At 34.0% G+C, this 18,024-nt stretch overlaps 2 protein-coding genes across 4 annotated transcripts; one reads left to right on the top strand and one right to left on the bottom strand.

The window, feature by feature from the left end:
• Positions 1-1,888: 1,888 nt before the first annotated feature.
• On the bottom strand, positions 1,889-15,327 carry LOC105325976 (zinc finger protein ZFAT). Of its 3 annotated transcripts, none has more exons than XM_034443142.2 (16): positions 15,198-15,327; positions 11,369-11,587; positions 10,996-11,169; positions 10,748-10,849; positions 10,415-10,549; positions 7,278-7,805; positions 6,252-7,055; positions 5,708-6,142; positions 5,214-5,436; positions 4,977-5,101; positions 4,483-4,762; positions 4,056-4,272; positions 3,490-3,630; positions 3,123-3,234; positions 2,928-3,007; positions 1,889-2,639 (listed from the first exon to the last, which is right to left on the bottom strand). In XM_034443142.2, exons 2-16 carry the CDS (start codon positions 11,535-11,537, stop codon positions 2,328-2,330), a joined length of 3,837 nt encoding a protein of 1,278 aa, XP_034299033.2. In that variant the 5' UTR covers positions 11,538-11,587; positions 15,198-15,327; the 3' UTR covers positions 1,889-2,327. The 3 variants fall into 3 exon arrangements, with proteins under 3 accessions (XP_034299033.2, XP_034299034.2, XP_034299035.2); XM_034443143.2 differs by lacking the exon at positions 15,198-15,327 and adding an exon at positions 11,908-12,722; XM_034443144.2 differs by lacking the exon at positions 15,198-15,327 and adding an exon at positions 11,851-11,870.
• Positions 15,328-15,499: 172 nt separating this feature from the next.
• On the top strand, positions 15,500-17,730 carry LOC105325975 (acyl-coenzyme A diphosphatase FITM2). The gene has a single exon (XM_011425794.4). The coding sequence runs from the start codon at positions 15,541-15,543 to the stop codon at positions 16,465-16,467; it is 927 nt and encodes a 308-aa protein (XP_011424096.3). The 5' UTR covers positions 15,500-15,540; the 3' UTR covers positions 16,468-17,730.
• The last annotated feature ends 294 nt before the right edge of the window (positions 17,731-18,024 follow it).

Raw genomic sequence — 18,024 nt, 5'->3', positions numbered from 1 at the left:
AGAAAGTCTTCTCTCGCATAACTTTAAGAAAAAGTAAATGCATAGTTACAATGTCCATGAAGCCCTCTATCTACAGTAATTGTGAAATTCATGGCCCCAGGGTCAGGGATGTAGGTCCTAAGGTTGGACTAATTTGGCCATATAGTGAAAACGATTTAATCTTAGAAAATATCCTGTACTTCCACAGCAAAAGGGAGATAAAATGAAAGCATGGTTATGATGTCCATGAAGCCCTCTACCTAAATTGTGAAATTCATGACCCCTGGGTTAGGGTTAGATTCAGGCTCTTTAGTAGGGCCATTATGGCCACATATTGATTGGAAATCACCTGTTGCTAAGAATGCATGTTCAGATCACAGATTGCTAGCCTCTAACACCTAAGGGACGTTAATTTATGCATGCACTTGTTCCCCAGGATGGGTCAGATTTATTTTCTGTCAAATGACATAACTACTTTGGTATACGTGACTCGTCACCTCTTGAAATATGTTAATTGAGTGTGGTCTACATAATTGTCCATGGTTAACATGGTTAAGGTATCCAGTCCATATTAGGACCTAATTTTACTAACCTTGAATATCCATCATTCATATTAGGACCTAATTTTACTAACCTTGAATATCCATCATGTATTAAAGGGGCATGGTCACAATTTTGGTCGAAAATTATTTTTTTCGATTTTAATGTTTACAATGCTCAAGTAAGGCATTAATAATGGGCAACCAAAATTTGGGTGTCATTTGTTGAGTTATAAGCGAGTTACAGAGTTTACCATTCTTTGCTATATGTAAACAAAGCTTTTGTTTACATTTTGAATGTTGAATTGAAAATTCCAGTTTAAGACCTCAAACGAATGTGTTAATCATTAGGAACTGTTTATTTATGCTTAAAATGAATAAGAAGATAGAAAAATCAGCTTGAAGAAGATTATTTACTGGTATATTGAACCTATGTAAACAAAAACAGGGCACGAGCCTTGTTTACAATACGAAGAATTGAGCACCCTGTATCTTGCTCAAAATTAATTGGCATCCAAATTTCATTTGATCATTAGAAATGCATTCCTAAAGCACTCTAAATAATAAAAACAGAAAAATAAAATTTTACCCAAATCGTGACCATGCCCCTTTAAATATATATTATATAATAATATTAATTTAATGCATTAAATTTCTTTGCTTTCACAATACTATGATAGTTGAAGAGACTTAGGAAGTGCAACTTCAATCACAAAAGTGCTCCAAGGCTATTTAATCTCCCAATATTTGACAAGTGACCATTAAAGGCCTGCAGGTCTTTATTTGTACCAAAAGTGTACAGTTTTGGCCTCTGGAGCTAGGGTAAAGATGATTCAAGATTCCTCCTAAATCTTGCCCCTCTTTTATGAATTGATGTTTGTAAACATCGAAGAATTAAAGCAGGGTAATAGTCAGAGAAGTCTCAGATTAGGGATTAGACTCCAAATTGAGCATGAGACTTTGATACATGTAGATCCATCTTTATGGGCTATGGCACTCAGATGACCATCAAGGCCTGTGGGGCTGATGAGTGTGGGCCATTTGTCTTCATTTCTAATAATTAACACTGGCCATTAACTCTAAAGTCCTCCATTAAATGACACTTTTTGCAAAGTTTGATTGAAATTAGCCAAGTACTGATAGTTCATGAGAAGTTGAAAATGTGAAAAATTTACAACAAGGCCAACATTGAGAACAATAGAAAGATTTGATCAGAAATTCCCACTAAAACCATCTGTTCAGACCAGAGCTAACAAAGGAAAAAGAATCTATGGATCACTTATTGAAATGAAAAGATGTTGTTTTTAAATACATGTACAATGTACAGGGTAACTTAATTTCTTCATAATCACTGACTAATAAACAACAACTTCCCAAAAGTCATTTATTAACAAAGTTAACATGCATGTATAATTTAATTAAGTATCAATAAAAATACAATAAATATAATGCTTTGAGAAATCTGATCCATTCTTTACTGTAAGCTGTAACTCCAAAGAAATGAATCACTACCACCGCCCTAGCTACTGCTCATGTATTCAAGGTACTTTGAATAAAGCAATATTGCTAGCTTGTTCATGTCAATATGGCTTGCAACATGTAGATCACTTCTCAATGAAAGAATAAATAAATTGCAAAAGTACATTTAAAAACTCCCAGAAATTCTAAACAATTAATCAAAATGTAAATTTACATACGTGTATACATGTATATACACTGTACCAATAAAATGTAAAATTTTGATTTTTTCTCAAATGAATTTTCTACAGTTTTTTCCAATGGTGTACAAGTGTCCAATATATTGAATCATCAACTCTGCACAATCTGCTGTTCCACAACATTGTCTCCAAGAGAATGCGTATCCATAGACTGAATGATCTCTTGTTCAATGGTTTGGAAATGCTGCACATCTTGAATGGTCTGAATCTCCACCATGGAGTTTTCTATCTGCTCTTGGTTGACGTACTGAATTACGTATTGCTGGTGCCCGCCCTCTGGCTGGTTCCCGTCTGTCACCAGCACCTGCTCATCTCCCTCCTGTACAATGATGGTCTCTGGATTGACAGTCATTACCTCCCCTGTTTCTGACTGAATAGTAAACTGCTGTTGTCCTCCTGAGCTCTGTTAACACAATTTTAATAAATCAACAAACAGTGTGTCATTTTTATTCAAATAAAACAATTTTTCCAACAAATCTAGAGCTCTTTTAATATTAATACAGATTAAGTAAATAAACAGACTGAACCACTTTGATCTATAGTGCAGAAGAAAATTTATGATTTTGAACATCAATGCCATTACTGGTTTAATATACATATAAATACAGTTTGTACATAAAATTAAATTAGGCCAATATTACAATGTATAATATGCCTATCCACCCCCTATTATTTCTTTCTGGTAATTTACCTGTTGTGACATTCCAAAAATCTGTTGCAAAATATTAACAGCTGATGCAGTTTTCTCATCCAAATGTGAAGAGTTAACATCTGAAACAAAGGTTTATGGAAAGGCTTATATTGTAGAAAGGACAGTATAACCCAATTTCTAACTGCAGACATGGAAATTTTTCTAAAGAGCATGGTACATGTATTGAAAGCTTACCAGTTGATGTGGCATCAATAGTTTGGACTGAACTGATTACTGGGACTGACCCCTCCTGACCCTCCTCTGTTATGATGCCATCAGGAACATTCTCCTCAGAATAGGTCATTTGCTGAATTAAAAAGTCATATACATGTACATACCCACATACTCATATGTATACTGGTATTAGTTTCACTACACAATAAAACATTATTATGAAACAAAGTAATGACTTACTTCTTAATGATGTGTACTGGTGTACACTGAAAACTTAACACTTGCCTTTAATACTTTTTTAACATTTAAAAAGTATTTTATATATTTACCTGTTTGAGAATCAAAGGTAAACTATAAAATGTACTAGTTAATGAAAGGTTGACAGTACCTGTTCTGATAGATTGGATATTCCTTTCTCCCCATCTAATCCAACAAAATTGGTAAGAGTCAAATGATGCCGAATTTTTAAATGTCTTTTTAGATCAGTCAGGTTTCCAAACAGGTAATCACAACTCAAACATCTGTAAACCTGAGCAAAAAAAAATAAAGGTGTTTATTAACTGAATTAAAACAAGGCAATTCTAAGATTTATTATAAATTGCCTGATGTGTAAAGCTTCAGAGCAGCGCTGCAGAACATTTCAAACTAAAATTCAAGTACATGATGTAGTCATCATAAATTATGCAATTATATCTATCACCAAATATAAATTCACATTACCTACACATTTTATCATAATCACATATACAAAACAGATTAAAAGTTCCTTTTTGTATAGTAAAACATGCTTTGAGCACAGCTCCAGAAAATGAGTGACTTTGATGCATCTAATTGTTATTTGTTATATTCAAAATGTTTTAACACAATTTTAAGATTAGAGGGATGAAACTGGCTTTGTTGTAAGCTTGAATTCAATATAAGTGTGTGTCTGTATTTTACTGTAAAAAGCTTTACCTGGGATGCACCAGAAGAACCCATGCCTGTCTCCTCCACCACGGGCACATCCACATTTTTGTAGGGCAGCCCCTTGTGGCTCCTGGTGTGGTGAACTTTCAGGTAGCTCAGAGTGTTGGCTGTGTAGCTGCAGTGCTGGCAGGCGTACTTCTTGATGACATTGTGGATCTCCATGTGGCGTCTCAGATGGGCCGCTTGTGTGGCCTCATAAGGACACCTAGTTTACAAATAAAACAAAAAAACTTATTTCCTCGCAATATTTTTGTTTCATGTACATCTAGATATTGAAAAAATGCATAGAATGTTTAAGTGATGAGTCTCTTGTGAAGTTGAAGTTTGTTAACACTGTGAAAAAAAATTGATATCTGATACTATAGTATTGTATAATAAGGTGTTTTTATATTACCCAGTTGGACAAAACACTTACTTTGTACATTTGAAAAGTCTCCCTGCCTTGTGGGATCGCACATGCCAGCGAAGAGCTGTTTTAGATTTATAAGCTTTGTTACATTCGGAGCAGGTATAGGGTTTCTCATTGGAATGCCTCAACATGTGAGCCTGCAGGTTGTTCTTGCTCCTACAGGCATGTGGGCAGAGGGGGCATTTAAATGGCTTTACTCCCTCATGGATCCAAATGTGTTTCTGGAGCTCTGAGTTTGCTCGAATGAACATTTTATCACAGTAAGGGCACTTGTAGCTTCGTCGGCCTGTGCACATACATGTATTTACATATTACATGTATACATATTAAACATTTGCTTGATAAGTGGATTATATCTAGGGCTTTGACAGTTTCATCGTCACCAAATTTTTGTAAATTTTAAGTATCAAATGTTCGATTAAGCAAAAATACCAGGTACATATTTTTTAATATGGCAATGCTTAGAACTACTTGAAACTAATGAACACAAATTAACTTACCTATTTTGCCCTGCACTTTGTGTTTGGGAGAGGTCTCGTACCCAGCATAGATGTGTAATTTGACAAGTTCTTTGTTTTTGCTATCTGGATGAACCTCATTCACATGCTCTTTAAACAATGACCAACTGTTCAAGAAAATAAAGTCATGATAGAAATACAGCCAGACTTCTGAGATAAAATTTGAAGGTCCACATTGAATTACAATCCTCAAAGACTTCACTTCAGTAGTTTCTGTACCTGCCAATTTTCTGTTGACATTCAGGACACTCAATGCCCATGTCTTCTCCAAACCCTGAGTGGACAAGGCTATGATTCCACAGCTGTGATCGGCTGTTAGCCGTGAAACTACACTCCTTACAAGGGAATGACATCTTCTCATGTTCTTTGGCTTTATGGGACTGGAGACCGTCTCTAGTTAAGGCACGGAAACCACATATAGAGCAAGGGTAAGGGTTGTCTCCTACAATATATACATGCAAATACAGTATTTGGCAAAAAAAAAAAAAGAACTCACAAATTTTGGGGTCTATGAAAAATTCATTTTTGGATACCACAATTACTCAATTCTTTTTCAACAGTTGTATTGACATTGTTTGTTATGTCCCATATGTGATGGGATAAAATATGAGTACATGACTTGTAAGTTTTGTTTTGGTCAGACAAATCTACATATTGGAAAATTGAAACTAAATGGGAAATACAAGCTTTTCTTTCGAGCTTCCTCTTATTACCAGTGTGTGTTCTGATGTGCTGATCATAGTCTATCTTGTTGTAATACAACTTTCCACAATATTCACATTCTTCATGACCAAAAGTCTCCCTCATCTTGTGAAAGATCTGCAGAGTAAGAGGGCGATATCCCAGCGTTTTAATGAGGTCAGCAGAATCCACTTTGTCTTCTTTGGGACTTCCCTCTTCATTTTCCTCATCTTCCTCTTCTGGGGTTGAACCAGGTTGGTCAGTTGAAGATAATACCTGGTCATCTTTTCTTGAAATGGTCCTCATATCTTCATTCTCCCCAAGAGGAATGTTCTCAGATACTGTATTATCAACTTCTGTGGAAGGTAGATCATCAGCATGGTCATTGGTTTCATTTGATAGCCCATCCTTTGTTTCTTCTTTGTCATTCCCATCTTCATTAGTCTCAGAGTCCTCAGATTTCATCTCTGAAATTAAAGCATCAAAATTCACACCCAACTGTATAATTCCTAATTCACATTAACATCTTATATTAAGCATTTAGCAAATCAATATTTATGCATTAATCTTTATAACCATTATTCTTGCTCTGGGAATTGGCATCTATCTCATTCATTTGGAGATTTTCTTCCTGAATTGTTTTTTGCTCAGACTTCATTGCTTCAATGGCCCCTGCGGTCTCCTCTGGCATCTGTTCCACTTCAACTCTGGCCTTTCCTTCGAGATTTGTTTGAGATAGCTCTGCTGGCAGACTGACAAACTCCTTCTCAGCCGAGCTCAACATCTCATCCGGCTCAGGTAAATACAAGCTGTTATTTATGCATTCTTCAAACATGCTCTCCCATTTAGTGGTTTCATCATCTTGTATATGCGAGGTGGTAAGATGATCAATCAGGCGGATGGTGCTGAGAAACTTGTCCTCACACTTCACACATTTGTAAATCACCCTGTGCTTCTGAAAATGTTTCTCCAGGTAAACCTTTCTGCTGGCTGTATAGTCACAGAGGCTACACATCTGGATGGTTGGAATGTCTTTTATATCGTGTACATACAGGTGACGGTCTCTGTCAATCTTCTTCTTGAATTTTCTGTTACACACATGGCACTGATGAATGACAGTAGCACCCCTTTGGCGACCTCCCTGGAGGAATGAGGACAGGTACTCCTCACCCCTTCCCGAGTTTTTGTGGTACTTTCTGATATGGTTGATGAGGGACTTGAGGGTGTTGTAGTCCTTTTTACATATGTCACACTGGTGTCTGACATTACTATGGACTGCCTCATGCTCCAATACATGACTTTTGTTCACAGATTTGAAATCACAGACCTTGCATCGGAAAAACTGTCCTGTATGCTTCCTCATGTGGGTGTACAGGTTGCCTGAAATCAATAAAAATTATTGCATGAAAAAGAGTAATAAGACTTCAATGTAAATATGCATGCAAGTTTTCCTCAAATAATCTTGTTTTAAATTTCAGTTCCTGAAAACAAAAGTTTTACATACTGGTAGCACATACATGTATATATACATTAGACTCTATAGTACAGGTATGGTGCATCCAAAAGTAAAACAGATATACACCTCAATATATAAATATTTACCTTTCCCATTGCTACTGTAGGGACATTTTGGACATTTGAAAGGTTTTGCATCTGTGTGAGTCAGACAATGCAATCTCATATGAGACAATGTCTTAAAGATCTTATCACATGTATTACAAGAGTAGAGATTCAGTGTGTTTGTGGTCATCCGAGATGCCACAGTCGCCTTGTCATTTAAATCCTGCTCGATCATGTGCTGCCTAAACATGTTGTCCACAAAACTCAAATCCACATTCAAACTCTGCTCAAACTGTGACTTTTCAGCCTCTGTTTTAAAGATGGGCACATCTCCTATCTGATCTGTTGGCCTAGCTCCCCTTTCTTCACCATCAGCATCCATACGCAGTTTGTACGATCTCCTCTTTTTCTTTGGAGGGCCTTCTGTTTCATCATCTTCCTCTTCCTCTTCTATTTCATCCTCCTCCTCTTCTACATCCTTAATTTTGTAATCACTGACCTTGAAGTCCTTGTCTTCATCATTGTCCAGTTCTTCCTCCTCATCATCTGATGCTGCTTCCTCATTTTCCCCTGTATAAACAAGTATCAAATGAATATACTGTAAAATTAAACCCCAAATACTGCTACATGCAATGTTTGTGGTTCACTATACTCAGTACCGTATTTAATTGAGGAGGAATTGACTCTGGCCTTGATGAATGATTTGCCTACATACCAGTAGCCACATAAATTATTCAATATTAATAATGAATTTTATGGTCAAAAATTGAATAATTTGAAAATTCTATATATTGGACATATTTTCATCCACATTGATATCCTTATGTGTCTCATACTACCCATCTTCGCTAGCCAAGGGTGACGATCCACGGTGTTTCTCTATTCACCCTTGGGTGAATAGAGAAACACCGTGGATCGTCACCTTGGGTGAATAGAGAAACACCGTGGATCGTCACCCTTGGCTAGCGAAGATGCATACTACTGGAAACCAGTTAGAATTTAGATATCAAACATAGGTAATCACAGATTACAAAGCTCACCGAGACGAGGCATCACCCCTATGAGACCACCTTTATCATATTATATGAAAATCATACGATTTTGGATATTCATGGATTCTGTTTTGACACAAAATCATATATCATCTGTTAAAAAATTGTATGATAATCATATGTTCATATATTAATCAATATAATAATATAAAATTAAATATTGCATCCTATCATACTTACAATATATATCATATAATACAATAAAATACTGTAATAAACAAAGATGATATTGTAAATATGAAATGACATTGTATTGTGTTAAACCTTATTGTATTTGATCACATAATACAATATCATTATATATAATACAATATTGTATTATATGATACAATATCATATTACATAATACATCATAACATTGAAACATATGATATTATATTGTATAATACAGTATGATATATTATATTGTATGATTTTGTATAATATTTGATACATAATATGATATTGTATCATATGATATTGTATAATTTGATATTACATTGTATCATATCAAATGATACAATATAATGTGATAAAGTAAAATATTATATAATACAATATTATACATACATATTGTATCATATGATACAATAATATATCATATAAACCAATATCATATTATACAATATTGTATGATACGATAATATATAATATTACAATATCATAAATTACAGTTTTGCGTGATATAATTGTAAATTACAGAAACCAATATCATATTATACAATATCGTATGATACAATATAATATTGTATCATAATATACAATACTATACAAAACAATATCATGATACAATATCATATCATAAAATATCAAAAAAATTGATACAATATCATATTGTATCATATAACTTTTTACAATATAACATATGATATTATATTGTATCATATTAAACAAAAGTGTTTCACATCATACAATACTTTATCATAGGAATCATGTTATATCATTTAACAACAACCTCATCTTTCTATCAAGCAGGTTTAAGTGAGGTAGGAGATTTCTTTAGCATCCTTGATAATGGAGATCAGGCTCTGCATCTGAAGAAACCTCTGCGTTTCATTTATAATATAGTTAAATCAACTATGCAAGCTATCATCTATAAAACATGTGACCTGTTCCAAAAAAACTAAACCTCATCCAGCATCCGAAACCTATGGCTCAGATTCAGCATTCAAGCCTGTCAGGTGCATCAGTATACATAAGACGCATCTCCATGCAAGTTTGGTGAAGTTCAGACCAGTAATAACTAAGATATCATCATCAGAGGGCACTAGCAATTAAAACTTAACCTGCTCCAGCATCCGCAACCTATGGCTCAGATTCAACATCCATGCCTGTCAGGTGCATCTGTATCATAAGACACGCCATCCATTCAAGTTTGGTGAAGTTAGGACCTGTAATAACTAAGATATATTTTTTAGCATCCTTGATAATGGAAATCAAGCTCTGCATCTGAAGCTTCCTCTGTGATTCATTCATATTGCAGTTTAGTCAACATGCAAGTTTGAAATAGTACTATCATCTATTATACATGTGACCTGTTCCAAAAAACTTAACCATATCCAGCATCTGAAACCTATGGTTCAGCATTCAGGCCTGTCAGGTGCATCAGTATCATAAGACGCACCATCCATGGAAGTCTGGTGAAGTTAGGACAAGCAATAACTAATATATAATCATCAGAGGGCACCTGTTTCAAAAACTTTAACCAGCTCTAAAAACCTTAACCTCCTCCAGCATCCGAAACCTATGGCTCAGATTCAGCATTCAAGCCTGTCTGGTGCATCAGTATCATAAGACACACCATCCATGCAAGTTTGGTGAAGTACGGACCTGCAGTAACTTAGATATTGCTATCAAAGGGCACCTGCAACAAAAACTTTAACCTGGTCCAACAACCTTAACCTCCTCCAGCATCTGAAATTTAGGACTCAGATTCAGCATCCTAGTCTTTCAAGTCCATAAGTAGGTCCAGATGCATCATCCATGCAAGTTTGGTGAAGATAGGACAAGTAATAGCTTAGATACAGGACATGCAACAAAAACTTTAACCAGGTCCGGACGCCGACGCCGACACCGACGCCGAGGGTATAGCATAAGCTCCCCCTGACTTCGTCTCGGTGAGCTAAAAATCAAAGTTCTCAGACATACCATATTCTACAGTGAGGACACTTTTCTTGGTGATGTCCACATAGTCAGTTGTTGGCATGCATTTATGTGTCTTGAAAAACCTCTCCTTGTGGAATGACTTCTTACATGCCTTACAGTAAAGTTTCCCATCAGCCCCTGCAAAGAGGTTTCACATTCAAAAACATTTTCAAAACAAAAGGACCTCACACATTCTTTAACAAGACACTTTGGAAGAACATCTACAGTTTACAAAGAGTTATTACAATACTAGTGCCAGACAACTTCACTTCGGAGAGATAATATTCTGTGTTCTAGTATTCTGAAATCTACTCAGATCACAGTTTTAACACCCACCCATATCTGGAATTGAAGGTTTTTCAACTCTTTCAACTTTTACTGCAGAAGTTGAAACCTCTGATTTATCCTTTTTTGGTCTTCCTCTTTTTTTCCCTGTTGCTACAAATAAATTTTTAAATTTTAAACGATTTATTGATACACTTCATGCTTCATTCAACACAAAAGAACTATAAAAAATAATTTGAATTTACTTTGTAATACATGTATGTTTAGGGGAAAAATGTACTGTGGAACAATTTAAGAACCTGGAGTTTGTGGTGTGAGGGAGACCCCTGGCATTGACCCTTGAACTTCAGCTCCCTGAGCTGATTGGATGATAATAACTGTCTGCTGCTCTCCTGTCAGGGCATCCACCATCTCTGTAGAAATCACACGGCTTCCTTCTGGGAATGCCATTACCTGGTTTTCTGCATTGGAATCTGTAGAATATTGAATGTTTTATGTTGAGAACTTGTTTAGTCATTGATATGATAAGTCTGACTTCTGTTGCAGTGTCAAACATTCCTCTACATGAAATAGAAATAATTAATTTATTATTAAATGCAGAAATTGATAGAAATTATCATGCAGTTTACCAGCTTCCATGTAATTGACAGTGAACACTACAATATAACAGACCTGTGGAGGCCACCACCACCTGCCCCTCATCCTGGCCCTCTCCCTGTGGTTCCTGCTGACAGGACGCAGACAGAAGGTTGACATTGCAGTCCTTTTTATGAATGACAAACTGTTCAATGTCATTGAAGGTCATCTGGCATGACCCGCAAATAAATGTGTCCATAGCCATCAATAGACTTGGTCTGGCTTTCACATAGGTACCTCCCGTCAATCCTCAAACTGTTTAGCAAAGAAAAATTATCAAATAAAGTTTATCAGTACATAATTACATGTAATATCAAAAAATAAAAATAAAACGAAATGTTTTCAAATTTATTATTTTAAATCATTTTTACAATATCATAAATATTAAATCTTGATGTTATTATGATGTCATAATGAACATACTCTTATTTACATCACTAAGGCCTTGCATATTTTTTGCAAACATGCAGACACGTACAAACTGTGAACTGTGTAGAAAGAATAGAATTCTAACAAACCAAAATTGTCCTTGAATGGACCTAGAGACTGTTTCAAGGTCTTTGCATACTCTTTACCCATGAAAAAAGTTCTTTATCATTGGTTCTGCACACAAGGTTTTTTTCTCATCTTTGAAAACTTGGTTTTATCTCGGCCATCTTGAATTTGCCCAGACATGCAAGTATAGTACAGAGGCTGTTTGGAAATTATTGAGACATTTACTATCATTTCCTTAAGAAAAATAGAAAAGTCCTTGACAATTTTACAAGCAAGTAAACCAGGATAGATTTTAAAAATGTGCAAATGTTCTATTCCATGGCATCACTGGATAATCGCTGGTACATGTAAGCTGACTAACTTGCCTAAGTTCAGTGAACTGAAGCAACCGCAAAATAACTGTAACCTCATTTTAACGTACATGCGTTATTGCTCTTATACCAGGATACTTTAAACACCTAATACACAGTATAGTTTAATGTATGGTTTTTGTTGGCGCTGTTGCTTAGCCAAAAAAGGTTTTCATCCAAGATTTTCACCAATTTGATGTGATATATCAAGTAATACAAAAAAAGTAAAAAAGGATGTAAATCAACCTACAGTATTTGAAAATCTGAAGTTGTTTTAAAAAGTTGGTAAATGTGTTGAATGTCAAACTGAATCAGTTCACTGTTTGCAAAATGTTAAATTCTGAATGTGTACAAGTTGAACAGACTCCAAGAATAAGTCTTTAGCCAAGATTTATTGTGTAATAAAAGGGAAAAAAACAATTGACAGATCTGCAGGGATGGTTTCAAATCCAGGACCTCTGAGTCTCCAATCAGGTGCTCTATCAACAGAGTTATCTATGGCATGCCAAATTCACAAAGATAAGCAAACATGTTTCACAGCTGATAAACTAGGTTTATCGATTGTGAATTATAGTTTATGAACCGTAAACTACACTAAACGATGCTTAACTATAGTTTTAATCTGTAAAACCATATTTTATGGTTGTAAAGTAAAGTGAATGAATGATAATCTAAGTTTATCTGTCTGCAATAACGTTATAACAATATACAGTAAAACACGCTTATAACGAAGTCCAAGAGACAGGGAATTTAACTTCGTTATAAGCGTAATTCGTTATATCCGTCAAGTTTACAACATGAAATAGAGACTTGGGGAATGAAATTCACTTTGCTGTAAGCGTCAATTCATTATAAGCGTGTTCGCTATAACCGTGTTTTACTGTATTTTGCTGATAAATATAGATTAACATTTGTTTATTATTAATAATTTACATTTGTTAACAATATCAAAACAGTGATAAACAAAATTTATCTACCCTTAACTTTAATTTACAAACCCTAAACTATAGGTACCTGTACACTATAGTTTATAAAACCGTAAATTATAGTTTACAATTTAACTATGTTTAAGGATTCATTAATTATATATCTTAGACCAAATTTAACAGTTCTAAACAATTTACATTGGTTAATTATATACTTGTCAGTTTTTAATCATAGTTACACAATCATGAAACTATATCAGATTAAACAATGATTGAAATCACAAATGGTTGTTTCAGTGTTACAGTTTAACACTTCTGAAACACAGATGCCATGATAGATCGCATCATGTAACCTTTAATTGATTAACATATGTTTCACATTAGATTAATGTTGTTAATTACAGTTTTCTGTCCGTAAAATATAGTTAACAACCATTACACCCAGTTTATCAACTGTGAAACTATGATTAAAGCTCATTTTTGTGAATTTGGCATGCCATAGTTATCTGGCATAGGGCTGGAATGTATAGCATGCCAAATTCACAAAAAGAGCTAATCATAGTTTCACAGTTGATTAACTACAGGTTTAACAGTTGTAAACTGTAGTTTACCAGCAGAAAACTAAAACGTCAACGTTATCTATATTTTACATCTGAAAACCATAGTTTAGGCGATCATCTATGTTTCAGAAGTGTAAAACTATAATTAACACTAAAAACAACCATTTGCGATTGCAAAACAAAGTTTATCTGATAGATATAGTTTCAAGAGTGTGAAACTATGGTTAACAACTCTTCTAACCATATATTTAACAAATGCAAATTATAGTTTACATATGTAAATCGATAGATCTATATTTATCATCAAAATCTATTGTTTATGTTATTTGCAGACAGATAAACTAAGATAATCATTTCTTAACTATAGTTACAACCGTTAAATATGGTTTTGCAGGTAAAAACTATAGTAAATGGATCGTTAATTACAGTTTACAAATCGCTAACTAAAGTCTATGAACCGTAAACTATAGTTAAATGTTAATAAACCTAGTTCATCATCTGTGAAACTTCATTAAACGCCATTAATCTATATTTAAATTGGCATCAGAGAGGGTTCAGCCCCCCCCCCCCCACTTTTTGTCTCAGGAAACATAATTGTTCCTAAATTTACCTTGAAAAGATTGAAATATTGAGAAGTTGGAGTCATATAGGTATACCAGCCCCCCGCTTAACTGTAGAAACATCACATTCCCCCTTTATTAATTAAATGATCTTGGCACTTGAATATGCAGGCATGCCGCATCCAAGATTTTTTCCCTGGTACTGGTGCCAGGAGGTTTCCATTTTAATTCAAGCACTTCAAATTTATATCCCATATGGGTCAATATATCCGAAACATGGTATTATATCCCATTTGGCAGGTTGGGACCAATCTCCCAAATTGGATATAATAGCCCAAATGGGATATAATTTTAAAGTGCAAAAAATAAAAAATTTTGATTTTGAAATTTTTGACATTTAAATTCGCATTAAAATAGATGAAATACAACAACTTTTGGTAAACAACTTTTTCTGTAGCTGTACTATTATGGAGATTGATCCCTCAGTATATCCAAAACTTCTTGGGGATCAATCTTACAAACTACAGACATTATAGAAAAACTTTTTAACCAAAAGTTGTTGCATTTGATTCATATAAATGCGGATTTATATCCAAAATTTTAAAATATCACCAATTTATTTTTTGCACTTTAAATTCATATCCCATTTGGTCTATTATATCCCAAACGGGCTATTATATCCCATTTGGGAGATTGGTCCCAACCTGTTTGGGAGTTTCATCAATTCATTGCATTAGAAACAGAGAAATGCTTAATGGCATTTGAATGTTGTTCGACAAGAAAACGTATATAATCAATGAAAACACGCTAAACTTTCAGCTTTGTAAGACCCATTAGAGAGTGTAACTGGGTAAAATGCGAAACTTTGTATCCGTAACATTTAACAACTCAACTTTAACTTGGAGCCAGCATTACATAGGAAAAAATGCTGGGTATACCTCTTTTGTAATATATACAAATTTCATTATACAGACCTCAAAACTTAATCAGTTATTCCAAAAAAGGTTCTTATTCAAGAAAAATATCTGTTATATCTGCTGTATGTAATGGCGGCTCAAGAACGCAACTGTTAAACTTAATGATACAAATTATTTTCTTCGGATATATATGGGCAGTTTTTATCTTATTTAAAACATTTAAAATATTCAATGTGTAACTTAGTATACTAATATCATTTCATTTGAATTAATAAAGTTTGATTTAAATGACATGGAATCTGATAATAACATTTGTTTTAAAATTAAGAGAGTAATCAAATATATCCGATTGGGTAAATTTTATACTTTTGACTAATTGTCAAATATGTAAACAACCAATATGGCGTCCACCAGAGGATCCACGAAGAAAAGTGCCGATAAAACACAAGAAAAGAAGCCTGTCCCACCTCCTACGCACATAGGAGATTTTATAGTAGTATTTGTGATGACAGTATGCAAAAAAATACTACTTGTGGACACATCAGTAAAAATAGGACTGTATTTTGCCGGTGTCGTTATTGGTTCAGTTTTGGCTGATATGATTCAGCTTCCGAGAACTTACTTATCCAACAAAGATAATGTATTTAATCAATATTTCGTCAAACTTGGCTGGGGATGGACACTTTTGGTTTTAACAGCATTTATCACGCAGACAAGCTATGTTTACTGCTTAGGGAAGACGAGTTCTGTAAAAATTCACTTATTGAGACTGTGCATGGGAACATTTTGGTGGTACACAATGGTCTCTATCATAAATTACATTGAAAATGTAGTTGGAGTTTGTTCTGGGAAAGGAATTATTGGGAAAGATGCGTGCATTAAAAATGGAAAATCATGGTTAGGATTTGAAATCTCTGGACATGTCTTTTTGCTAATACACAACTTACTTTCCATTTCTGAAGAGGTAAAAATATTTAAGGACTGGAAAAGACTTGGCGAAATGTTTGAGGATCCTGATTTGCCAAAGAATAAGGACATAAAAATGAGTGACTTTCTTCAGGGAAGGAAGAACTATCGAGTTCTTACGCCATATATTAACATTACAGTTGTAGTTGCTGCAGTTTTTATGGTGCTGTGGGAATTCATGCTGATTATTTCGACCATATACCGCTTCCACACCACTTCACAGAAAGTCACTGCAGTGTTTATGGCTGTTGCATGCTGGTTTGGAAGTTACAGACTTATTCTTGGATATTCTAAAACAGGATCATTGAAACTACTTCAAAAACCTGGAGAAAGTCCAATGAAATTCACTAAAGTTGGATGATTCATACCAGTAAATCCTTTAGTCAGTTGTCTTTTGAATATTATCTAAAATTCAGATGGAAAGTTTTGTATATTCTTTCACAATACCATTGCATGTACTTTTTATGTGTGTTGCACCTTTGATGTGGTTGAGAAGTCAAAGTAATTTATTAAGGTTGTATGTTAAACAAATGTTACTTACATGTGCATGAATTGAGAGCGCTTGCTTGTTACTGAAGATGGTATCATTTTATTTTTATTATTTAAAGATTTTTTTATGGAGTTCATTTGTATGAGTTTTTTTATTTTAAGGTATATTTATAACTCCTGTAATGACGTATTAAGAACTTCTTGGGAAGTATATCTTTGAAATCCGTGGTTAAATATATATCTACTGTACAATTACAATAAAAGTGTTTGAAATATAAAGATTTTCATAAATTAAAGAAAAAATAAAACAGAGGGATCAGTGATGACAATTTTTAGAAAAAGAGCTTAAAAGGAAAAACTTTTCTGTTACTTGATTTTAGATGAAGTTTCATTATGAATGTTGTGCAATAACAGTATTTCTGTGCTAATTAAATCAATACAATATGACATAATTTTTAATGCTCTATGAACTTAAAACGATCAGAGTGAGATACCTTAATTCTGATTTTATTAAATTTATACTAAAGCAATACTATGTGCATATAGGAATGAAGCAATCCTGAGTCCCTCATCTGATGATGAAGTTGCAATATTTTCGGGTTGTTGATATTATCTTTTTACCTGTACTAATTATTTACTGAATCATTATTCATGTGTGTTTATTAGTTTTTATACAATTGTCTGAAATAGTTGTAGCTTGTTCAAAATAACTTGAATCAATCTTATTTAAATCCTGTAGAGGAAATGGATAATTGTTTGACATTTTGTACAAGTTCAAATTGTTACCGTAGACGGTATATATCGGTAGATAATAAATTGTGATTTCATAATATTCTTTGAGCATTCAACTTTTTAATAAAAATTATTTTATACGTGTAATTATTAAAGAATAATTTTAAAAAGAGCTATCGACATTATTTCAACTGCAGTTTCACTCAGAGAATGTTTTATATATTGATGTTCAGCAAGTATAATTAATTGATTACAATTTAAACACGAATTCAAACATTATGAAAGACCTGTTGATACCAACATTTATTGTCTTATATTGTATTCATATGCAAGATGTTGTATTTTACTTTGATCTTCATTTATTTTGTTTCCTAGTCAAAGAAAAATCTTTACAAAAACATCATATATGTTCATGGTTTTTTTTAAAGAAAAGGTGTGTTTTTAGTGGGTTTACGTAATCTGCTTATACTACATGGCGTCTGTGTCCAGACCTGGTTAAAGTTTTGGAGCAGGTCATGTATCTAAGTTATAACATGTCCTATCTTTACCAAGCTTGCATATTTGACCAATTTCACTCACTAGTGTGGACTCGGATGCTGATCTGAGCCATGGGTTTCAGATGCTGGAGGAGGAAAAGGTTTTTTAAGCAGGTTAAATCATTTGGAGCAGGTGCCCTTTGATAGTCAAATATAAATTA

The sequence above is a fragment of the Magallana gigas genome, chromosome 3 (genome assembly GCF_963853765.1).
Source record: "Magallana gigas chromosome 3, xbMagGiga1.1, whole genome shotgun sequence".
NCBI lineage: Eukaryota > Metazoa > Mollusca > Bivalvia > Ostreida > Ostreidae > Magallana > Magallana gigas.
The sequence above is the reverse complement of the archived record's forward strand: the minus strand, read 5'-3'. Positions and strand labels throughout refer to the sequence as shown.